Here is a 26,105-nt window from a genome sequence, read left to right as displayed (position 1 = left end):
AATCACAAGCATTGATGTTGCGTTTAGAATAAAGGTATGATGTTAGCTACAGTGCTACTTCCCCCCCCCCCCTTTCTGATTTTCTAGACTTTTTTGCATATTTTTGATACTGAATGTTATCAGATTTAATATTAGATAAGGGGAACCCTGAGTGAACAAATAACACATCAATTACAAACTTATTTCATAAACAAACGTATGCAAAATCCAATTCCCCTGTAATTGCCCCCTTTTTACACTCAATAACATTTAGCTGCTACGACTCCAACCGAACACGTCCTGTAGTTGTTGATCAGTCTCTCACGTCTCTGTGAAGGAATTTTGTCCCGCTCCTCCATGAAGAACAGCTTAATCTCAGCGACATGAACTGCTTGTTTCAAGTCCTGCCACAACATCTCAATTGGGATTAGGTCTGGACGTTGACTAGGCCAATCCGTTTCTGTTTAGCCTCTTTAAAATGTGAACTTGAACGTGTGTTTCGGATCATCGTCTTGCTGCGTGACCCAGCTGTGCTTCAGTTTCAGCTCACAGACAGACGGCCTGACATTCTCCTGTAGAACTCTCTGATACAGAACAGAATTCACGGTTCCTTCTATTGAAGCAAGTCGTCCAGGTCCTGAGGCAGCAAAGCATCTCCAAACCATCAGACCACCACCACCACGCTGGACCGTTGGTATGAGCTTCTTGCTGTGGAATGCAGTGCTTTTCGCCAGCATGCGCAGACCAGCAGACCAGCTGGCTGGTGTGTTTACGGACATATTCAATCTCTCCCTATCCCAGTCTGCTGTCTCCAATTGCTTCAAGAGGGCCACCATCGTTCCTGTTCCCAAGAAAGCAAAGGTAACTGAACTAAATGACTATCGCCCCGTAGCATCTCACTTCTGTCATCATGAAGTGCTTTGAGAGACTAGTCAAGGATCATATCACCTCATACCGGCCAGCCTAGACCCACTTCAGTTTGCATACCGCCCCAACAGGTCCACAGACGACATAATCATCATCACACTGCACACTGCCCTGTCCCATCTGGACAAGAGGAATACCTATGTAAGAATGCTGTTCATTGACTACAGCTCAGCATTCAACACCATAGTACCCTTCAAGCTCTTCATCAAGCTCGGGGCCCTGGGTCTGAACCCCTCCCTGTACAACTGGGTCCTGGACTTCCTGACGGGCCGCCCCCCCAGGTGGTGAAGGTAGGAAACAAGGCCTCCACCCCCCTGATCCTCAACACTGGGGCCCCACAAGGATGTGTTCTCAGCCCTCTCCTGTACTCCCTGTTCACCCACGACTGCGTGGCCCTGCACGCCTCCAACTCAATCATCAAGTTTGCAGACGACATATAAACATACTTGAAATCACTAGTCACTTTAATAATGTTGAAATAATGTTTACATACTGCTTTACTCATCTCATATGTATTTACTGTATTCTATTCTACTGTATTTTAGTCAATGTCACTCTGACATTGCTCATCCTAATATTTATATATTTCTTAATTCCATTATTTTAGGTTGTGTGTATTGTTGTGAATTGTTAGATATTACTACACTTTGTTGGAACTAGAAACACAAGACATTTCGCTACACCCGCAGTAACATCTGATAACCACGTGTATGTGACCAATAACATCTGATAACCACGTGTATGTGACCAATAACATCTGATAAACACGTGTATGTGACCAATAACATCTGATAACCACGTGTATGTGACCAATAACATCTACTAAACACGTGTATGTGACCAATAACATCTGATAACCACGTGTATGTGACCAATAACATCTGATAAACACGTGTATATGACCAATAACATCTGATAACCACGTGTATGTGACCAATAACATCTGCTAAATATGTGTATGTGACCAATAACATCTGCTACCCACGTGTATGTGACCAATAACATTTGATTTGAACCGTGTTATCCAAAAAGTTAGACTCACCATAGAACATTCTTCCAAGAGTCTTGAGGTGCTTCTAGGTGCTTTTTTTGTGGGGGGGGGGGGGCAAAACTTGAGCTAACTTTTTGGATGAGATGGATGGGTCCCATTATTGGAAGTTTTGGAAGGACCTAGTGAAAGTCCTTGACCTGAAAATGACCCCCTTACAGTTCACTACTTTAGACCAGAGCCTGGTCTTTGAGCTACTGGGCTCTGGTTCTTCTGTGGCATCATCATGTATCAGCGGCCGAAGCAGCTCTGGCAGGAAATAAACCAACCGTATTCTATAAACCTACCGTAAGATCTTCATAAACACAACCAAATGATTCATGTTTGCGATAGCGTATATGAAATGTGTATTTTTTTTTAAAGACTGTTAGAATGTTGACGTCCAAAAGACTCATCGTCAGCTCGAAGGGGCCCGGCTTTTTCTAGATTTTTTAGTACTCTACCCATCTCAGCAACCAGGGAGAAGAGATCGCATCATGCCACCCACTGCCAACAAAATGATATGCCATGCCATCAAATCCAACTGATGGCTGTCACAAGGTGTGAGTATACGAGTGATGTAAGAAGTTGATATCAGAAGCACGGTAGACCTGAACACCAGCCAACGTCTCTGTGGTGACGAGGTGTGAATTAGCCCCGCCCAGCAGATGTCTGGAAATAGAGCCCCCCTGATTGGCCCTGAACTGAGATCATTCACACGTCAAGACACGAATACGCAACTGGCACTATAACCTGTGAGACTAGTGTTAAATTCAGTCTGAATTTAATTGAGCTGAGAAGAACAGAACAGATCTCCCCCACTAGTAATGACGTCTACATCTGTGTTGTTCTGAGCCTCCCGGGTGGCGCAGTGGTCTGCATCGCAGTGCTAGCTGCGCCACCAGAGTCTCTGGGTTCACGCCCAGGCTCTGTCGCAGCCGGCCGCAACCGGGAGGTCCGTGGGGCGACGCACAATTGGCATAGCGTCGTCCGGGTTAGGGAGGGTTTGGCAGGTAGGGATATCCTTGTCTCAGTATGTAAAAAAAATAAAAAAAAATAAAAAATAAAAAAAAATGTAATAAAATGGATGCACTACTGTAAGTTGCTCTGGATAGGAGCGTCTGCTAAATGACTAAAATGTAAAAAAATGTTCTGGTCAAAAGTAGGGAATAAAGTGGAAAGAGAGAGAGAGAGAGAGGGAGAGGGAGAGGGAGAGAGACAGTACACACTGATACAGAGACCAGGGTAGATAGAAAATTGACAAGGCACTCTCTGTACCTTGTAGCTCTCTCTCTCCAGAGTGTGTAATTGAATCTCTGCTTGTGTTACCGTTAAAATGCCCCTCCTAATGAGAGCCAATTTGTCTGAGAACATTACATTACAAAACTCACGTTTTAATCTCACGTGCACAAGTACAGGGAAATTACTTCATTGCAAGCTATAAACCCAACAACGCAGCAATCAATATCAACGTAGTACTAAACAAAAACACATAAAAACAAGAAATACATTGTTATACACAATACCCCATTATGACATCACAATACCCCATAATGACATCACAATACCCCATAATGACATCACAATACCCCATAATGACATCACAATACCCAATAATGACATCACAATACCCCATAATGACAAAGAAAAACAGGTTATTAGAAATGTTTGCAAATGTATAAAAACAGAAAAACCTTATTTACTGTAAGTATTTAGACCCTTTGCTATGAGACTCAAAATGTAGCTCCGTTGCATAGTGTTTCCATTGATCATCCTTGAGATGTTTCTACAACTTGATTGGAGTTCACCTGTGGTCAATACAATTGATTGGACATGATTTGGAAAGACACACACCTGTCTATATAAGGTCCCACAGTTAACAGTGCATGTCAGAGCAAAAACCAAGCCATGAGGTCGAAGGAATTGTTCGTCGAGCTCCGAGACAGGATTGTGTCGAGGCACAGATCTGGGGAAGGGTACCAAAATATCCCCAAGAACACACTGGCTTCCATCATTCTTAAATAGAAGTTTGGAACCACCAAGACTCTTCCTAGAGCTGGCTGCCCGGCCAAACTGAGCAATCAGGGGAGAAGGGCCTTGGTCAGGGAGCTGACCAAGAAACCAACGGTGACTCTGACAGCTCGAGAGTTCCTTTGTGGAGATGGCAGAACCTTCCAGAAGGACAACCATCTCTGCAGCACTCCACCAAACAGGCCTTTATGGTAGAGTGGCCAGATGGAAGCCATTCCTCAGTAAAAGACACATGACAGCCCACTTGTTGTTCGTCAAAAAGCACCTAAAGGACGCTGAATGTCAAGAGTCACATCTGGAGGAAACCTGGCACCATCTCTACGGTGAAGCATGGTGGTGGCAAGGACTGGGAGACTAGTCAGGATCGAGGGAAAGATGAACAGAGCAAAGTACAGAGAGATCCTTGATGAAAATCTGCTCCAGAGCGCTCAGGACCTCAGACTGGGGCGAAGGTTCACCTTCCAACAGGACAACGACCCTAAGCACACAGCCAAGACAACGCAGGAGTGGCTTCGGGGCAAGTTCCTGAATGTCCTTGAGTGGCTCAGCCAGAGCCCAGACTTGAACCCGATGGAATATCCCTGGAGAGATATGAAAATAGTTGTGCAGCGACACTCCCCATCCAACCTGACAGAGCTTGAGAGGATCTGCAGAGAAGAATGGGAGAAACTCCCCAAATACAGGTGTGCCAAGCTTGTAGCGTCATACCCAAGAAGACTCAAGGCTGTAATCGCTGCCAAAGGTGCTTCAACAAAGTACTGAGTAAAGAGTCTGAAAACTTACGTAAATGTGATTTCTTTTTTTATACATTTGCAAAAATGTCAAAAAACCTGTTCTTGCTTTGTCATTATGAGTTTATCTGGAGAAGGTCTGTATGGAGGAGTGGGCCAAAATCCCTGCTGCAGTGTGTGCAAACCTGGTCAAGAACTACAGGAAACGTATGATCTCTGTAATTGCAAACAAAGGTTTCTGTACCAAATATTAAGTTCTGCTTTTCTGATGTATCAAATTCTTATGTCATGCAATAAAATGCAAATTAATTACTTAAAAATCATACGATGTGATTTTCTGGATTTTTGTTTTAGATTCCGTCTCTCACAGTTGAAGTGTACCTATGATACAAATTACAGACCTCTACATGCTTTGTAAGTAGGAAAACCTGCAAAATCGGCAGTGTTTCAAATACTTGTTCTCTCCACTGTATATTTTTTATTGTATTTCTGTTCTATTTTGGCGTCATTAGGGTTTGAAAGCATCGCTAGCCGCTGCTAACATACAGGGAAATAAACAGAAAAACAGATTACAGGAAGATAAAAGGCTAGTCTGACTAATAACGATGGGTTGGGCGGTGGGCGTGAAAACATTTGGCGAGGAACGAGGAAAAGGAGGTTCAAGTGGAAGACGGGCCACTGACGGTCCTTTGGTTTTACATCCTGGTTGGAGCTGTGTGTGGGTGCTGCATAGCGTAACAGTCTATCAGTCTACTGATTGGTTAACTATGATTTTGGATTTGTTTGTATTTTTTGACCCTGTGAATTTCTATAATTTGCTGTTTTTTCTAAAACAAATAATAATTATCAAGAGACACAATATATTATTGTATACTATAAAACAGACATGATATAGTATTCTATATTCTAAAACAGACATGATATAGTATTGTATACTATAAAACATACATGATATTGTATTGTATGCTATAAAACATACATGATATAGTATTGTATACTATAAAACATACATGATATACTATTGTATACCATAAAACAGACATGATATAGTATTGTATACAATAAAACAGACATGAATACACACAGTAGATCATGTAATAATAATATATAATATATTAACGAAGTCAGGAATTTGCTTTTATCTAAAATCAAAGGCATGTTCACAAATCTATTAAACGGTACTTTACTGGGAGAACACAGCAGCCTTCTCAAGAAATATGTAGACTTTTGTTTTGAACAAAAATTAATTAGTTTATTTTATTTTAATACATGAAGATGCTTGCTGCAATGAATGTGGTATCTAATTTGTATTTAGTAAAATACAGTCCTTGATGAGTAATTCCCAAAGGCTAGCCCTGGTTGTTCTGGTGGAAGCATAAAATCCTTGAATTATAGGATACTTAAGGGAAAGGCCTAGTACTTTCCAGAGATTGTCGACGGCTGTGTGTGAGTGTGTGTGTTTAGACTACAATAGCTGTCTCTGAGGTAGAACTCTATTCTGAGTGAGGATAAGGCTGTATACCCAAATGGCCACCCTATTCCCTACATAGTGCACTACTTTTGACCAACACCCTATGGAACCTAAGGGTATACGGTTCCATTTAAGACACTAGCCTGATCCTTCGACTGTGGTCTGCTAGAACAACCTGGAGCAAATCACCCCGGCTACTGTAATCCTATAGGGATAAAATGGTGGATGAAATATGGTGGATGGTGGATTAAATATGATTTTACTACACTTTGATCATAACACGTCCCTGCTTTCAATATCTATTGATGCCGTGTCGTTGTGATTATGTTGTATGTTCTTGTACACGGAGGATACCAAACATTAAAAACACCTTCCTAATATTGACATCCCTTTTGCCCTCAGAACAGCCTCAATTCATCAGGGCATGGACTCTACAAGGTGTTGAAAGCGTTCCACAGGGATGCTGGTCCATGTTGACCCCAAAGCTTCCGACACTTGTGTCAAGTAGGCTGGATGTCCTTTGGGTGATGGACTACTCTTGATGCACACAGGAAACTGTTGAGTGTGAAAAACCCAGCAACGTTGCAGTTCTTGACACACACAAACCGGTGCGCCTGGCACCTACTACCATACCCCGTTCAAAGGCACTTAAATCTTTTGTCTTGCCCGTTCACCCTCTGAATGGCACACATACACAATCCATGTCTCAATTGTCTCAAGGATGAAAAATCCTTCTTTAACATGTCTACTCTCCTTCATCTACACTGATTGAAGTGGATTTAACAAGTGACATCAATAAGGGATCATAGCCATTCACCTGGTCAGTCTATGTCATGGAAAGAGCAGGTGTTCCTAATGTTTTGTTTACTCAGTGTAGTATATTTTTAGGTATCTGTACTGGTGCCTGCATAATTGCCCCTTGTGGGATAAATTAAGTATTTTGAATTGAATTGATTATCATCTCACAACAATGTTTCTTCTGTGGAAATGATTTCCACAGGCTTCAAAGCAGCAGACGAACAGAACCCAAGAACCTAACAGAGAAAATACTAGAAGACAGTACGCCCTGACCTTCACTTATATACATGTTATATCAATACTAGAAGACAGTAAGCCCTGACCTTCACTTATATACATGTTATATCAATACTAGAAGACAGTAAGCCCTGACCTTCACTTATATACATGTTATATCAATACTAGAAGACAGTAAGCCCTGACCTTCACTTATATACATGTTATATCAATACTAGAAGACAGTAAGCCCTGACCTTCACTTATATACATGTAATATCAATACGAGAAGACAGTAAGCCCTGACCTTCACTTATATACATGTTATATCAATACTAGAAGACAGTAAGCCCTGACCTTCACTTATATACATGTTATATCAATACGAGAAGACAGTAAGCCCTGACCTTCACTTATATACATGTTATATCCATACTAGAAGACAGTAGGCCTGACTGTCACTTGGCATAACATCAGTGATATACACAGTTTATATCAATACCAGAGGATTGTATTTCTGTAATGTAAGTCGATGTTTCATATCCCCAAAGCAGATCGTGGAAAGACAGATATTCTTCGAAAGATTAAAACAGATGACTGTTTATAAAATATTTGAGGTAAGAAGTGTTCCTTCAGTACAGAGAGAGGAGAGGAGAGGAGAGGAGAGGAGAGGAGAGGAGAGGAGAGGAGAGGAGAGGAGGAGAGGGGGATAGGAGAGGAGATGAGATGAGGAGAGGAGTAGTTGTGGTACCTCTGCATTCAAATCGCCTTCGATAAAATGCAATTGTGTTCTTTGTCCGTAGCTTATGTCTGCCCATACCATAACCCCACCGCCACCATGGGGCACTCTGTTCACAACGTTGACATCAGCAAACTGCTCGCCTACACGACACCATACACGTTGTTCACCATCTGCCCGGTACAGTGGAAAAAGGGATTAATTCGTGAAGAGCACACTTCACTAGCAGGCCAGTGGCCATCGAAGGTGAACATTTACCAACTGAAGTCGGTTACGACGCCAAACTGCAGTCAGGTCACGACCCTGGTGAGGAGGACGAGACTGGAGATGAGCTTCTCTGAGACGGGTTCTGACAGTTTGTTTAGAAATTATTCGGTTGTGCAAACCCACAGTTTGATCAGCTGTCCGGGTGGCTGGTCTCAGACGATCCCACATGTGAAGAAGCCTGGGCTGGCGTAGTTTCACGTGGTCTGCGGTTGTGAGGCCGGTTGGAAGTACAGGAAAATTCTCTAAGCCGCCTCGGCTTATGGTAGAGAAATGAACATTAAATTAGCTGGCAACAGCTCTGGTGGACACTCCTGCAGTCAGCATGCCAATTGCACACTCCCTCAAAACTTGAGACATCTGTGGCATTGTGTTGTGGGACAAAACTATCATGTCTGTATAGAGCAGCCTTTTATTATACCCGGCACAAGGTGTACCTGTGTAATGATCATGCTGTTTAATCAGCTTCTTGATATGCCACACCTGCCAGGTGGATGGATTATCTTGGCAAAGGAGAAATGCTCACTAACGGGGGATGTAAAAAAAGATTGTGCACAACATTTTTTGAGAAATAAGCATTTTGTGCGTATGGAAAAATTCTGGTATCTTTTATTTCAGCTCATGAAAACATAAGATCTACACTTTACATTATCGTGTTCATATTTCTGTTTAGATCTTTAGTTCCACCTCTTTGAACAATTAGTACCGTAATCCAATAGGTATCATAATCTTAAATCAACTTAAAGCCAAAGAGTTTAGACAGCGAAGATGAGCAGGTGAATATCAAGAGAAACAGGCTGACTGTACTGAGCCAGATCAAATCCGATGGTTTAAAACCCCAGCAGAACAGACCTGTTCATAATTCATAAAGGTTAAAACAACTGTTTATTCAGTGAAGGATGGTAAAGATGCTCCTGTTGCATTGCCATCTCAAGCACACACACACACACACACCTCCCTGCAAAACACTTGTGGAATTGCAGTTTCACATGTGTAAATCATATTTTTAACACATGAAATGGCTGTTTTCACATGTTGACCGAAAAATACATGAATCTATACACTACCGTTCAAACGTTTGGGGTCACAAGTCCATTAGAGTGTCTAGTTTGAGAAACAGATGCCTCACAAGTCCTCAACTGGCAGCTTCATTAAATATTACCCGCAAAACACCAGTCTCAACGTCAACAGTGAAGAGACGACTCCGGGATGCTGGCCTTCTAGGCAGAGTTGCAAAGAAAATGCCATATCTGAGACTGGCCAATAAAAAGAAAAGATTAAGATGGGCGAAAGAACAGACACTGGACAGAGGAACTCTGCCTAGAAGGCCAGCATCCCGGAGTCGCCTCTTCACTGTTGACGTTGAGACTAGTGTTTTGCGGGTACAATTTAATGAAGCTGCCAGTTGAGGACTTGTGAGGCGTCTGTTTCTCAAACTAGACACTCTAATGTACTTGTCTTCTTGCTCAGTTGTGCACCGGGGCCTCCCACTCTTCTTTCTATTCCGGTTAGAGCCAGTTTTCACTGTTCTGTGAAGGGAGTAGTACACAGCGTTGTACGAGATCTTCAGTTTCTTGGCAATTTCTCACATGGAATAGCCTTCATTTCTCAGAACAAGAATAGACTGACGAGTTTCAGAAGAAAGTACTTTGTTTCTGGCCATTTTGAGCTTGTAATCGAACCCACAAATGCTGATGCTCCAGATACTCAACTAGTCTAAAGGCCAGTTTTATTGCTTCTTTAATCAGGACAACAATTTTCAGTTGTGCTAACATAATTGCAAAAGGGTTTTCTAATGATCAATTAGCCATTTAAAATGATAAACTTGGATTAGCTAACACAACGTGCCATTGGAACACAGGAGTGATGGTTGCTGATAATGGGCCTCTCTACGCCTATGTAGATATTCCATAAAAAAATCAGCCATTTCCAGCTACAATAGTCATTTACAACAGTAGCAATGTCTACACTGTATTTCTGATCAAATTGATGTTATTTTAATGGACCGAAAATGTGTTTTTCTTTCAAAAACAAGGTCATTTCTACGTGACACCAAACTTTTGAACAGTAGTGTATATTTATGATTTCTGAGCCATCAACTCCATTAACACTATAGTCCTCCATTAATACTATAGTCCTCCAATAATACTATAGTCCTCCATTAATACTATAGTCCTCCATTAATACTATAGTCCTCCATTACTACTATAGTCCTCCATTAATACTATAGTCCTCCATTAATACTATAGTCCTCCATTAATACTATAGTCCTCCATTAATACTATAGTCCTCCATTAATACTATAGTCCTCCATTACTACTATAGTCCCCCATTAATACTATAGTCCTCCATTACTACTATAGTCCTCCATTAATACTATTGTCATCCACTCCATTAATACTATAGTCATCCACTCCATTAATAATATAGTCATCCACTCCATTAATAATATAGTCCTCCATTAATACTAAAGTCATCCACTCCATTAATACTATGGTCCTCCACTCCATTAATACTATAGTCCTCCATTAATACTATAGTCAGCCACTCCATTAATTCTATAGTCCTACACTCCATTAATACTAAAGTCATAGAAATTGATCATAGATATACATTGGCAAAAGAGAAACCCAGTATCGGCCCTCTTGTAATGAATCTAAATGTTCCCCCCACAATTTCAATGTATTTCACCATTATTTCACCATAATCGTCACCATACAGACCAAGGAGGGAAACCCCAGTATTTCACCATACAGACCAAGGAGGGAAACCCCAGTATTTCACCATACAGACCAAGGAGGGAAACCCCAGTATTTCACCATACAGACCAAGGAGGGAAACCCCAGTATTTCACCATACAGACCAAGGAGGGAAACCCCAGTATTTCACCAAACATACCAAGGAGGGACACCCCAGTATTTCACCAAACAGACAAAGGAGGGACACCCCATTATTTCACCAAACAGACAAAGGAGGGACACCCCAGTATTTCACCAAACATACCAAGGAGGGACACCCCAGTATTTCACCAAACAGACAAAGGAGGGACACCCCAGTATTTCACCAAACAGACAAAGGAGGGACACCCCAGTATTTCACCAAACAGACCAAGGAGGGACACCCCAGTATTTCACCAAACAGACAAAGGAGGGACACCCCAGTATTTCACCAAACAGACAAAGGAGGGACACCCCAGTATTTCACCAAACAGACCAAGGAGGGACACCCCAGTATTTCACCAAACAGACCAAGGAGGGACACCCCAGTATTTCACCAAACAGACAAAGGAGGGACACCCCAGTATTTCACCAAACAGACCCAGGAGGGACACCCCAGTATTTCACCAAACAGACCAAGGAGGGACACCCCAGTATTTCACCAAACAGACAAAGGAGGGACACCCCAGTATTTCACCAAACAGACAAAGGAGGGACACCCCAGTATTTCACCAAACAGACCAAGGAGGGACACCCCAGTATTTCACCAAACAGACCAAGGAGGGACACCCCAGTATTTCACCAAACAGACAAAGGAGGGACACCCCAGCCAGTCGGTTTGGTAAAGATGATGGCACATTAACATGTACCACTACAAATATTTACATGTTGTTGGTAATTAAACAATTACAACAGAGGTGACAACAACTCCTATTAACCAGTTAAACCAGTATAACTCCTATTAACCAGTTAAACCAGTATAACTCCTGTTAACCAGTTAAACCAGTATAACTCCTGTTAACCAGTTAAACCAGTATAACTCCTGTTAACCAGTTAAACCATTATAACTCCTGTTAACCAGTTAAACTATTATAACTCCTGTTAACTAGTTAAACCAGTATAACTCCTGTTAACTAGTTAAACCAGTATAACTCCTGTTAACCAGTTAAACCAGTATAACTCCTGTTAACTAGTTAAACCAGTATAACTCCTATTAACCAGTTAAACCAGTATAACTCCTATTAACCAGTTAAACCAGTATAACTCCTATTAACCAGTTAAACCAGTACAACTCCTATTAACCAGTTAAACCAGTATAACTCCTATTAACCAGTTAAACCAGTATAACTCCTGTTAACCAGTTAAACTATTATAACTCCTATTAACCAGTTAAACCAGTATAACTCCTGTTAACCAGTTAAACCATTATAACTCCTATTAACCAGTTAAACCAGTATAACTCCTGTTAACCAGTTAAACTATTATAACTCCTGTTAACCAGTTAAACCAGTATAACTCCTGTTAACCAGTTAAACCATTATAACTCCTGTTAACCAGTTAAACCGTATAACTCCTGTTAACCAGTTAAACCATTATAACTCCTGTTAACTAGTTAAACCATTATAACTCATGTTAACTAGTTAAACCAGTATAACTCATGTTAACTAGTTAAACCAGTATAACTCCTGTTAACCAGTTAAACCATTATAACTCCTGTTAACTAGTTAAACCATTATAACTCCTGTTAACCAGTTAAACCATTATAACTCCTGTTAACTAGTTAAACTATTATAACTCCTGTTAACTAGTTAAACCATTATAACTCCTGTTAACCAGTTAAACCATTATAACTCCTGTTAACTAGTTAAACTATTATAACTCCTGTTAACTAGTTAAACCATTATAACTCATGTTAACTAGTTAAACCAGTATAACTCCTGTTAACCAGTTAAACCATTATAACTCCTGTTAACTAGTTAAACCATTATAACTCCTGTTTGTCAGTTGATGAATTGTTTAGAGACCCCAGTAGTGAAAGTAGATGCAGTATATACTGTAAATATAAACATATATAAATAGCATTCCTTCATTTATGAGTAATGATGTGTTGGTAGAGCAGGACATTGTGGAACTTTGGATTTTGGACACTAGCCAAGCTAGAATACAACCATTTCTACAAGCCCTGGTGACATTCTACAAGCCCTGGTGACATTCTACAAGCCCTGGTGACATTCTACAAGCCCTGGTGACATTCTACAAGCCCTGGTGACATTCTACAAGCCCTGGTAACATTCTACAAGCCCTGGTGACGTTCTACAATCCCTAGTTACATTCTACAAGCCCTGGTAACATTCTACGAGCCCTGGTGACATTCTACGAGCCCTGGTGACATTCTACAAGCCCTGGTGACATTCTACAAGCCCTGGTGACATTCTACAAGCCCTGGTGACGTTCTACAAGCCCTGGTGACGTTCTACAATCCCTAGTTACATTCTACAAGCCCTGGTGACATTCTACAATCCCTAGTTACATTCTACAAGCCCTGGTGACATTCTACAAGCCCTGGTGACGTTCTACAAGCCCTGGTGACATTCTACAAGCCCTGGTGACATTCTACAAGCCCTGGTGACATTCTACAAGCCCTGGTAACATTCTACAAGCCCTGGTGACATTCTACAAGCCCTGGTGACATTCTACAAGCCCTGGTGACATTCTACAAGCCCTGGTGACATTCTACAAGCCCTGGTAACATTCTACAAGCCCTAGTTACATTCTACAAGCCCTAGTTACATTCTACAAGCCCTGGTGACATTCTACAAGCCCTGGTGACATTCTACAAGCCCTGGTGACATTCTACAAGCCCTGGTGACATTCTACAAGCCCTGGTGACATTCTACAAGCCCTGGTAACATTCTACAAGCCCTGGTAACATTCTACAAGCCCTGGTGACGTTCTACAATCCCTAGTTACATTCTACAAGCCCTGGTAACATTCTACGAGCCCTGGTGACATTCTACAAGCCCTGGTGACATTCTACAAGCCCTGGTGACATTCTACAAGCCCTGGTGACGTTCTACAATCCCTAGTTACATTCTACAAGCCCTGGTGACATTCTACAATCCCTAGTTACATTCTACAAGCCCTGGTGACATTCTACAAGCCCTGGTGACGTTCTACAAGCCCTGGTGACATTCTACAAGCCCTGGTGACATTCTACAAGCCCTGGTAACATTCTACAAGCCCTGGTGACATTCTACAAGCCCTGGTGACATTCTACAAGCCCTGGTGACATTCTACAAGCCCTGGTGACATTCTACAAGCCCTGGTAACATTCTACAAGCCCTGGTAACATTCTACAAGCCCTAGTTACATTCTACAAGCCCTAGTTACATTCTACAAGCCCTGGTGACATTCTACAAGCCCTGGTGACATTCTACAAGCCCTGGTGACGTTCTACAATCCCTAGTTACATTCTACAAGCCCTGGTGACATTCTACAAGCCCTGGTGACATTCTACAAGCCCTGGTAACATTCTACAAGCCCTGGTGACGTTCTACAATCCCTAGTTACATTCTACAAGCCCTGGTAACATTCTACAAGCCCTGGTGACATTCTACAAGCCCTGGTGACATTCTACAAGCCCTGGTGACATTCTACAAGCCCTGGTGACGTTCTACAATCCCTAGTTACATTCTACAAGCCCTGGTGACATTCTACAAGCCCTGGTGACGTTCTACAATCCCTAGTTACATTCTACAAGCCCTGGTGACATTCTACAAGCCCTGGTGACATTCTACAAGCCCTGGTGACGTTCTACAAGCCCTGGTGACATTCTACAAGCCCTGGTGACATTCTACAAGCCCTGGTGACATTCTACAAGCCCTGGTGACATTCTACAAGCCCTGGTAACATTCTACAAGCCCTGGTGACATTCTACAAGCCCTGGTGACATTCTACAAGCCCTGGTGACATTCTACAAGCCCTGGTGACATTCTACAAGCCCTGGTGACATTCTACAAGCCCTGGTAACATTCTACAATCCCTAGTTACATTCTACAAGCCCTAGTTACATTCTACAAGCCCTGGTGACATTCTACAAGCCCTGGTGACATTCTACAAGCCCTGGTGACATTCTACAAGCCCTGGTGACGTTCTACAATCCCTAGTGACATTCTACAAGCCCTGGTGACATTCTACAAGCCCTGGTGACATTCTACAAGCCCTGGTGACATTCTACAAGCCCTGGTGACATTCTACAAGCCCTGGTAACATTCTACAAGCCCTGGTAACATTCTACAAGCCCTGGTGACGTTCTACAATCCCTAGTTACATTCTACAAGCCCTGGTAACATTCTACAAGCCCTGGTGACATTCTACAAGCCCTGGTGACATTCTACAAGCCCTGGTGACATTCTACAAGCCCTGGTGACATTCTACAAGCCCTGGTAACATTCTACAAGCCCTGCTAACATTCTACAAGCCCTGGTAACATTCTACAAGCCCTGGTAACATTCTACAAGCCCTGGACCCAGAATATGTTCTATTCATAATTTCTAGCCATGTCAGAAAAGTACTAGCCTTTGGCTAATGGAATAACTATATTTCCATCAGTTATTCTGCAGGGCTAGGTGTGTTGTGTTGTGTCCGTGTGTAGTTGTGTTGTGTCAGTGTGTAGTTGTGTAGGGTCAGTGTGTAGTTGTGTTGGGTCAGTGTGTAGTTGTGTAGGGTCAGTGTGTAGTTGTGTTGGGTCAGTGTGTAGTTGTGTAGGGTCAGTGTGTAGTTGTGTAGGGTCAGTGTGTAGTTGTGTAGGGTCAGTGTGTAGTTGTGTTGTGTCAGTGTGTAGTTGTGTCAGTGTGTAGTTGTGTCAGTGTGTAGTTGTGTCAGTGTGTAGTTGTGTCAGTGTGTAGTTGTGTTGTGTCAGTGTGTAGTTGTGTCAGTGTGTAGTTGTGTCAGTGTGTAGTTGTGTTGTGTCAGTGTGTAGGTGTGTTGTGTCAGTGTGTATTTGTGTTGTGTCGGTATGTAGATGTGTCAGTGTGTAGTTGTGTTGTGTCAGTGTGTAGTTGTGTTGGGTCAGTGTGTAGTTGTGTTGTGTCAGTGTGTAGGTGTGTTGTGTCGGTATGTAGATGTGTTGTGTCAGTGTGTAGTTGTGTTGTGTCAGTGTGTAGTTGTGTAGGGTCAGTGTGTAGTTGTGTTGTGTCGGTGTGTAGATGTGTAGGGTCAGTGTGTAGTTGTGTTGGGTCAGTGTGTAGTTGTGTTGGGTCAGTGTGTAGTTGTGTAGTTGTTTAGGGTCAGTGTGTAGTTGTGTAGGGTCGGTGTGTAGATGTGTCAGTGTGTAGTTGTGTTGGGTCAGTGTGTAGTTGTGTAGGGTCAGTGTGTAGTTGTGTAGGGTCAGTGTGTAGTTGTGTAGGGTCAGGGTGTAGTTGTGTAGGGTCAGTGTGTAGTTGTGTTGGGTCAGTGTGTAGTTGTGTAGGGTCAGTGTGTAGTTGTGTTGGGTCAGTGTGTAGTTGTGTTGGGTCAGTGTGTAGTTGTGTAGGGTCAGTGTGTAGTTGTGTAGGGTCAGTGTGTAGTTGTGTAGGGTCAGTGTGTAGTTGTGTTGTGTCAGTGTGTAGTTGTGTCAGTGTGTAGTTGTGTCAGTGTGTAGTTGTGTCAGTGTGTAGTTGTGTCAGTGTGTAGTTGTGTTGTGTCAGTGTGTAGTTGTGTCAGTGTGTAGTTGTGTCAGTGTGTAGTTGTGTTGTGTCAGTGTGTAGGTGTGTTGTGTCAGTGTGTATTTGTGTTGTGTCGGTATGTAGATGTGTCAGTGTGTAGTTGTGTTGTGTCAGTGTGTAGTTGTGTTGGGTCAGTGTGTAGTTGTGTTGTGTCAGTGTGTAGGTGTGTTGTGTCGGTATGTAGATGTGTTGTGTCAGTGTGTAGTTGTGTTGTGTCAGTGTGTAGTTGTGTAGGGTCAGTGTGTAGTTGTGTTGTGTCGGTGTGTAGATGTGTAGGGTCAGTGTGTAGTTGTGTTGGGTCAGTGTGTAGTTGTGTTGGGTCAGTGTGTAGTTGTGTAGTTGTTTAGGGTCAGTGTGTAGTTGTGTAGGGTCGGTGTGTAGATGTGTCAGTGTGTAGTTGTGTTGGGTCAGTGTGTAGTTGTGTAGGGTCAGTGTGTAGTTGTGTAGGGTCAGTGTGTAGTTGTGTAGGGTCAGGGTGTAGTTGTGTAGGGTCAGTGTGTAGTTGTGTTGGGTCAGTGTGTAGTTGTGTAGGGTCAGTGTGTAGTTGTGTTGGGTCAGTGTGTAGTTGTGTAGGGTCAGTGTGTAGTTGTGTAGGGTCAGGGTGTAGTTGTGTAGGGTCAGTGTGTAGTTGTGTTGGGTCAGTGTGTAGTTGTGTAGGGTCAGTGTAGTTGTGTTGGGTCAGTGTGTAGTTGTGTAGGGTCAGTGTGTAGTTGTGTTGGGTCAGTGTGTAGTTGTGTAGGGTCAGTGTGTAGTTGTGTAGGGTCAGTGTGTAGTTGTGTAGGGTCAGTGTGTAGTTGTGTAGGGTCAGTGTGTAGTTGTGTCAGTGTGTAGTTGTGTTGTGTCAGTGTGTAGTTGTGTCAGTGTGTAGTTGTGTTGTGTCAGTGTGTAGTTGTGTAGGGTCAGTGTGTATTTGTGTTGTGTCGGTATGTAGATGTGTCAGTGTGTAGTTGTGTTGTGTCAGTGTGTAGTTGTGTAGGGTCAGTGTGTAGTTGTGTAGGGTCAGTGTGTAGGTGTGTTGTGTCGGTATGTAGATGTGTTGTGTCAGTGTGTAGTTGTGTTGTGTCAGTGTGTAGTTGTGTAGGGTCAGTGTGTAGTTGTGTTGTGTCGGTGTGTAGATGTGTAGGGTCAGTGTGTAGTTGTGTTGGGTCAGTGTGTAGTTGTGTTGGGTCAGTGTGTAGTTGTGTAGTTGTTTAGGGTCAGTGTGTAGTTGTGTAGGGTCGGTGTGTAGATGTGTCAGTGTGTAGTTGTGTTGGGTCAGTGTGTAGTTGTGTAGGGTCAGTGTGTAGTTGTGTAGGGTCAGTGTGTAGTTGTGTAGGGTCAGTGTGTAGTTGTGTAGGGTCAGGGTGTAGTTGTGTAGGGTCAGTGTGTAGTTGTGTTGGGTCAGTGTGTAGTTGTGTAGGGTCAGTGTAGTTGTGTTGGGTCAGTGTGTAGTTGTGTAGGGTCAGTGTGTAGTTGTGTTGGGTCAGTGTGTAGTTGTGTAGGGTCAGTGTGTAGTTGTGTAGGGTCAGTGTGTAGTTGTGTAGGGTCAGTGTGTAGTTGTGTTGTGTCCGTGTGTAGTTGTGTTGGGTCAGTGTGTAGTTGTGTAGGGTCAGTGTGTAGTTGTGTAGGGTCAGGGTGTAGTTGTGTAGGGTCAGTGTGTAGTTGTGTTGGGTCAGTGTGTAGTTGTGTAGGGTCAGTGTAGTTGTGTTGGGTCAGTGTGTAGTTGTGTAGGGTCAGTGTGTAGTTGTGTTGGGTCAGTGTGTAGTTGTGTAGGGTCAGTGTGTAGTTGTGTAGGGTCAGTGTGTAGTTGTGTAGGGTCAGTGTGTAGTTGTGTTGTGTCCGTGTGTAGCTGTGTAAGGTCAGTGTGTAGTTGTGTTGTGTCCGTGTGTAGTTGTGTAGGGTCAGTGTGTAGTTGTGTAGGGTCAGTATGTAGTTGTGTAGGGTCAGTGTGTAGTTGTGTAGGGTCAGTGTGTAGTTGTGTAGGGTCAGTGTGTAGTTGTGTTGGGTCAGTGTGTAGTTGTGTTGGGTCAGTGTGTAGTTGTGTAGGGTCACTGTGTAGTTGTGTAGGGTCAGTGTGTAGTTGTGTCAGTGTGTAGTTGTGTTGTGTCAGTGTGTAGTTGTGTCAGTGTGTAGTTGTGTTGTGTCAGTGTGTAGGTGTGTTGTGTCAGTGTGTATTTGTGTTGTGTCGGTATGTAGATGTGTCAGTGTGTAGTTGTGTTGTGTCAGTGTGTAGTTGTGTTGGGTCAGTGTGTAGTTGTGTTGTGTCAGTGTGTAGGTGTGTTGTGTCGGTATGTAGATGTGTTGTGTCAGTGTGTAGTTGTGTTGTGTCAGTGTGTAGTTGTGTAGGGTCAGTGTGTAGTTGTGTTGTGTCGGTGTGTAGATGTGTAGGGTCAGTGTGTAGTTGTGTTGGGTCAGTGTGTAGTTGTGTTGGGTCAGTGTGTAGTTGTGTAGTTGTTTAGGGTCAGTGTGTAGTTGTGTAGGGTCGGTGTGTAGATGTGTCAGTGTGTAGTTGTGTTGGGTCAGTGTGTAGTTGTGTAGGGTCAGTGTGTAGTTGTGTAGGGTCAGTGTGTAGTTGTGTAGGGTCAGGGTGTAGTTGTGTAGGGTCAGTGTGTAGTTGTGTTGGGTCAGTGTGTAGTTGTGTAGGGTCAGTGTAGTTGTGTTGGGTCAGTGTGTAGTTGTGTAGGGTCAGTGTGTAGTTGTGTTGGGTCAGTGTGTAGTTGTGTAGGGTCAGTGTGTAGTTGTGTAGGGTCAGTGTGTAGTTGTGTAGGGTCAGTGTGTAGTTGTGTTGTGTCCGTGTGTAGTTGTGTTGTGTCCGTGTGTAGCTGTGTAAGGTCAGTGTGTAGTTGTGTTGTGTCCGTGTGTAGTTGTGTAGGGTCAGTGTGTAGTTGTGTAGGGTCAGTATGTAGTTGTGTAGGGTCAGTGTGTAGTTGTGTAGGGTCAGTGTGTAGTTGTGTAGGGTCAGTGTGTAGTTGTGTTGGGTCAGTGTGTAGTTGTGTTGGGTCAGTGTGTAGTTGTGTAGGGTCAGTGTGTAGTTGTGTAGGGTCAGTGTGTAGTTGTGTAGGGTCAGTGTGTAGTTGTGTAGGGTCAGTGTGTAGTTGTGTAGGGTCAGTGTGTAGTTGTGTAGGGTCCGTGTGTAGTTGTGTTGGGTCAGTGTGTAGTTGTGTAGGGTCAGTGTGTAGTTGTGTAGGGTCAGTGTGTAGTTGTGTTGGGTCAGTGTGTAGTTGTGTAGGGTCAGTGTGTAGTTGTGTAGGGTCCGTGTGTAGTTGTGTTGGGTCCGTGTGTAGTTGTGTAGGGTCAGTGTGTAGTTGTGTTGGGTCAGTGTGTAGTTGTGTAGGGTCAGTGTGTAGGGTCAGTGTGTAGTTGTGTTGGGTCAGTGTGTAGTTGTGTAGGGTCAGTGTGTAGTTGTGTAGGGTCAGTGTGTAGGGTCAGTGTGTAGTTGTGTTGGGTCAGTGTGTAGTTGTGTAGGGTCAGTGTGTAGTTGTGTTGGGTCAGTGTGTAGTTGTGTTGGGTCAGTGTGTAGTTGTGTAGGGTCAGTGTGTAGTTGTGTTGGGTCAGTGTGTAGTTGTGTAGGGTCAGTGTGTAGTTGTGTTGGGTCAGTGTGTAGTTGTGTTGGGTCAGTGTGTAGTTGTGTAGGGTCAGTGTGTAGTTGTGTAGGGTCAGTGTGTAGTTGTGTAGGGTCAGTGTGTAGTTGTGTAGGGTCAGTGTGTAGGGTCAGTGTGTAGTTGTGTTGGGTCAGTGTGTAGTTGTGTAGGGTCAGTGTGTAGTTGTGTAGGGTCAGTGTGTAGTTGTGTAGGGTCAGTGTGTAGGGTCAGTGTGTAGTTGTGTTGGGTCAGTGTGTAGTTGTGTAGGGTCAGTGTGTAGTTGTGTTGGGTCAGTGTGTAGTTGTGTTGGGTCAGTTCTTACCTTCTGTGGGGCGAGGTGTGCAGGAGGAGCCAGGCTGGCAGGAGGGTCCGTGATGTAGGTCTTCTTAGGGACAGGTTGTGGGTAGCCCTGCTGGCTAGGAGCAGCAGCATAGCTAGGCTGGGGTCTCCAGCTGTTTCCTGGTTCTCCCCCGTAGCCTCCTGGTCCTCCCCCGTAGCCTCCTGGTTCTCCCCCGTAGCCTCCTGGTCCTCCCCCGTAGCCTCCTGCTCCCGGGTAGGCCTGCTCTGGGTACCCTGCCACAAATGTACATTTATTTATTGTGCCTTTTTTTAATTGACCCTTGAGAACATATTCTCTTTTACAATAAAACAAACATTAATGACTTGTACATGACACAAAACGTATTGGAGGACCCGTCTGCTAAATGACTCAAATGTAATAGCCATAATATAGCCATAATATAACTATACATTATAATATAACAGTATTGTTTATTTCACTTTTGTTGATTATCTATTTCACTTGCTTTGGCAATGTAAACATATGTTTCCCATGGCAATGAAGCCCTTTGAATTGAATGAATTGAATGAATTAAATTCCTCTCAATTTCAATGTTAGGTAAATTCAAAGAATTCAATTCCCAATTCAATATTATCCTCAATTGCGGTTGTAAATAAAAACATTTTTACATTGAGCTGAGAGAAAACCTTTTCCAGCAATTCTACACAATTTTGGCAAGGAGCTGAGAGACCATTTTTTAGTTTTAAAGCTAATTTCCTGTAATTCTATGCATTTTGCCATGGCTAATGCTGTGCTACTCTGCTCAAACAGTATAACAAAATCAATGGGCTGGTGCCTGGGAATGCCCATTTTTTTAATTTTATTTTAGATTCTCACTGACTGTCTCGATTTTATTTGATTGTTAGTTGTCAACGATGGTATTATCTATCTGGTTTTGGTCATTTACGTTGACACTGAAACTGTTTCTCCATCCCGAAAATCATCACTTAGCCAGCCCGCCTAAGAATGTTCTATGTAGAAAAAAAACCTGTAATTACCTCAAATGGCTGTAATTTCTACCATATTAAAGGGATAGATCGAGATTTTGGAAATGAAGCCATTTATCTACTTGCCCAGAGTTGTATGAACAGGAACAGCTAGCATGCTAACTGTTCCTGTATACTTCCGGTAATTGAGCTAATGCTAGTTAGCATTGGCCCGTGAAGCTACCTCTAACTTTCTTTGGGGTGGCAGGTAGCCTAGCGGTTAGAGCGTTGGACTAGTAACCGAAAGGTTGCAAGCTCACATCCCCGAGCTGACAAGGTAAAAATCTGTCGTTCTGCCCCTGAACAAGGAAGTTAATCTACTGTTCCTAGACCAGTTAACCCACTGTTCCTAGGCCGTCATTGAAAGTAAGAATTTGTTCTTAACTGACTTGCCTAGTTAAATAAAGGTTAAATATACTGGATGCAGAGACATAAAAATGGTATCCACAAAAATATATTCTGTTGCAGCTCGCGATATTCCCCCAAATAGTTTTCTAAAATAACTAACTGCCAAACATCTGCGGACCCCCTGCGGGACCACGGCCCCCAGTTTGAAAACCCCTGGGTCATGCTACTGTTCAGACAGCCTAGCTATACTGGACATAAAGAACTAGATTAAATGATTAAAAACAAATCCATTAACTGGAAAATCTACAAACATTTAGTTTTTTTTACAATTCCAATTGAAACAGTCTAATTCCAATTCCATAACTTTAAGATTGTTAAAATAAAGAATTGGATTCAATCTAAATTCTCCACTTCATGAATTCAGTGAATTCAGTGAATTGAATGTGAAGTTCTAATTTAACCCTGATGTCTGGGTAGGGTAGTCACCTTGAGGGGCGAAGCCTGGCTGGGGAGGCCCATAGGCGAAATCAGGGCCCCTGGGCTGGGCAGCCATGTACTGGACCGGGCTCCTGTTGGGCTGCTGGGCAAACTGCTGGGGGGGTCCAGGGGACTGGTGCTGGGGCCCGGGCTGGGCAGACCTCACCTGGGGGAAAAGAAGAAGATTACTCAAGAGTTTTGCCATTTTTCCCAACTTTTTCCCAACCTCTGTGAGACACTCCGCTGAGCTTATAGGGCCCTGTGAGACACTCCGCTCAGCTTAAAGGGCTCTGTGAGACACTCCGCTCAGCTTATAGGGCTCTGTGAGAAACACAGCTGAGCTTATAGGGCCCTGTGAGAAACACAGCTGAGCTTAAATGGCCCTGTGAGAAACACCGCTGAGCTTAAAGGGCCCTGTGAGAAACACAGCTGAGCTTAAAGGGCCCTGTGAGACACTCCGCTCAGCTTATAGGGCTCTGTGAGAAACACAGCTGAGCTTATAGGGCCCTGTGAGACACTCCGCTCAGCTTAAAGGGCCCTGTGAGACACTCCGCTCAGCTTAAAGGGCCCTGTGAGAAACACAGCTGAGCTTAAAGGGCCCTGTGAGACACTCCGCTCAGCTTATAGGGCTCTGTGAGAAACACAGCTGAGCTTATAGGGCTCTGTGAGAAACACAGCTGAGCTTATAGGGCCCTGTGAGAAACACAGCTGAGCTTATAGGGCCCTGTGAGACACTCAGCTGAGCTTAAAGGGCCCTGTGAGAAACACAGCTGAGCTTATAGGGCCCTGTGAGAAACACAGCTGAGCTTAAAGGGCCCTGTGAGACACTCCGCTCAGCTTATAGGGCCCTGTGAGACACTCCGCTCAGCTTATAGGGCTCTGTGAGACACTCCGCTCAGCTTATAGGGCTCTGTGAGACACTCCGCTCAGCTTATAGGGCCCTGTGAGACACTCCGCTCAGCTTATAGGGCCCTGTGAGACACTCCGCTCAGCTTATAGGGCCCTGTGAGACACTCCGCTCAGCTTATAGGGCTCTGTGAGACACTCCGCTCAGCTTAAAGGGCCCTGTGAGACACTCCGCTCAGCTTATAGGGCCCTGTGAGACACTCCGCTCAGCTTATAGGGCCCTGTGAGACACTCCGCTCAGCTTATAGGGCTCTGTGAGAAACACAGCTGAGCATATAGGGCCCTGTGAGACACTCCGCTGAGCTTAAAGGGCCCTGTGAGACACTCCGCTCAGCTTAAAGGGCCCTGTGAGACACTCCGCTGCAGTGCAGTGCCCAAGGATAAAATGGCAGTAGGATAGGATCAAGGATTTGATAGCAATGACTCTAAATTATCTGTTTGTTATTGATCTTATAGCAATGAGACAATAAATTGGGACAATAAAGACAGATAGATAGATTGATTAATTAAAATGATTGATTGACACCTGTACGTTGAAGGTGGGCTGGCTGGGGGTGGAGGCTGTTGCGTAGGAGGCTGGTACCGGCTGGGGAGCCGTCTGGAACTGGGGCCTGGCCAGTATGGAGGCTGAGGAGGAGTTCTCCGCTTGGGGCCGGGGCAGTGTTCCGCCTGGGGCCCCGGCTTTGGGAGAGGACTTCTTGGTGGCCGTCAGAGGAGGCTGGGTGGGGATGACCATACGCTTGTACCCTGTCACCGGAGCGTTGGGATTGGTCAGAGTTCCAGAGTTGTAAGATGGAAGAGTTCCGGAGTTCTGTAAAATAGAATGAGTTTTAAATCAAATATCGTTTCCTTTAATCCACTGCGTGTGACTGCTGTAACTCTGTTCATCACACACTATATATAGGCAGTTACAAAATACAATATCTATCATAACATCGCTGTCTATGCATATCTCCTGCATCACAAATGAAGTTCCCACTCAGAAGAAAAAAATAAGTTATTCTTATCTTATCACCTTTTGAGGTTAAAGCCAGACTCAAGTCAAAAAATAAAATATTACATTTTCAATTCTGATTTACACCTGAAAACAGTTCCATATACTTCAGTCATTTATCAGTACTGTGGTGAAGCCCTGTTAAATGCCTGGGCTGATGCTAGCAGCATCAGGACTCCTGAGGTATTTCCTGATATTATGGCTCACAGTAAAGTAACTCTTCAGCCTGCTTCCTCCATACCAATCTCCAGGCTAACTACCCAGCCTGCTTCCTCCATATCAATATCCAGGCTAACTACCCAGCCTGCTTCCTCCATACCAATCTCCAGGCTAACTACCCAGCCTGCTTCCTCCATATCAATATCCAGGCTAACTACCCAGCCTGCTTCCTCCATACCAATCTCCAGGCTAACTACCCAGCCTGCTTCCTCCATACCAATCTCCAGGCTAACTACCCAGCCTGCTTCCTCCATACCAATCTCCAGGCTAACTACCCAGCCTGCTTCCTCCATACCAATCTCCAGGCTAACTACCCAGCCTGCTTCCTCCATATCAATCTCCAGGCTAACTACCCAGCCTGCTTCCTCCATATCAATCTCCAGGCTAACTACCCAGCCTGCTTCCTCCATATCAATCTCCAGGCTAACTACCCAGCCTGCTTCCTCCATACCAATCTCCAGGCTAACTACCCAGCCTGCTTCCTCCATATCAATATCCAGGCTAACTACCCAGCCTGCTTCCTCCATACCAATATCCAGGCTAACTACCCAGCCTGCTTCCTCCATATCAATCTCCATGCTAACTACCCAGCCTGCTTCCTCCATATCAATCTCCAGGCTATCTACCCAGCCTGCTTCCTCCATATCAATCTCCAGGCTAACTACCCAGCCTGCTTCCTCCATATCAATCTCCAGGCTAACTACCCAGCCTGCTTCCTCCATATCAATCTCCAGGCTAACTACCCAGCCTGCTTCCTCCATATCAATCTCCAGGCTAACTACCCAGCCTGCTTCCTCCATACCAATCTCCAGGCTAACTACCCAGCCTGCTTCCTCCATACCAATCTCCAGGCTAACTACCCAGCCTGCTTCCTCCATATCAATCTCCAGGCTAACTACCCAGCCTGCTTCCTCCATATCAATCTCCAGGCTAACTACCCAGCCTGCTTCCTCCATATCAATATCCAGGCTAACTACCCAGCCTGCTTCCTCCATATCAATCTCCAGGCTAACTACCCAGCCTGCTTCCTCCATATCAATCTCCAGGCTAACTACCCAGCCTGCTTCCTCCATATCAATCTCCAGGCAAACTACCCAGCCTGCTTCCTCCATATCAATCTCCAGGCTAACTACCCAGCCTGCTTCCTCCATATCAATATCCATACTAACTACCCAGCCTGCTTCCTCCATATCAATCTCCAGGCTAACTACCCAGCCTGCTTCCTCCATATCAATCTCCAGGCTAACTACCCAGCCTGCTTCCTCCATACCAATCTCCAGGCTAACTACCCAGCCTGCTTCCTCCATATCAATATCCAGGCTAACTACCCAGCCTGCTTCCTCCATATCAATCTCCAGGCTAACTACCCAGCCTGCTTCCTCCATATCAATCTCCAGGCTAACTACCCAGCCTGCTTCCTCCATATCAATCTCCAGGCTAACTACCCAGCCTGCTTCCTCCATATCAATCTCCAGGCTAACTACCCAGCCTGCTTCCTCCATACCAATATCCAGGCTAACTACCCAGCCTGCTTCCTCCATATCAATATCCAGGCTAACTACCCAGCCTGCTTCCTCCATATCAATATCCAGGCTAACTACCCAGCCTGCTTCCTCCATATCAATCTCCAGGCTAACTACCCAGCCTGCTTCCTCCATATCAATCTCCAG

General features: G+C 44.1%; 1 protein-coding gene across 1 annotated transcript in view; it reads right to left on the bottom strand.

Moving 5' to 3' along the window:
- Window positions 1-2,487: 2,487 nt before the first annotated feature.
- The window catches only part of LOC120053584 (LIM domain containing preferred translocation partner in lipoma), a 175,722-nt gene continuing 152,104 nt past the window's right edge, over window positions 2,488-26,105 (bottom strand). The window contains exons 4-7 of the mRNA XM_039000716.1: window positions 23,749-24,033; window positions 22,326-22,482; window positions 20,488-20,738; window positions 2,488-2,637 (exon numbers count right to left, since the gene is read on the bottom strand). Of these exons, the coding sequence (XP_038856644.1) occupies window positions 2,488-2,637; window positions 20,488-20,738; window positions 22,326-22,482; window positions 23,749-24,033 (843 nt within the window). The remainder of the gene's footprint in view (window positions 2,638-20,487; window positions 20,739-22,325; window positions 22,483-23,748; window positions 24,034-26,105) is intronic.

This window comes from Salvelinus namaycush, chromosome 9, assembly GCF_016432855.1.
Source record: "Salvelinus namaycush isolate Seneca chromosome 9, SaNama_1.0, whole genome shotgun sequence".
Lineage (NCBI taxonomy): Eukaryota > Metazoa > Chordata > Actinopteri > Salmoniformes > Salmonidae > Salvelinus > Salvelinus namaycush.
Note: the sequence above shows the minus strand (reverse complement) of the source record. Positions and strands in the feature narration are given on the sequence as shown.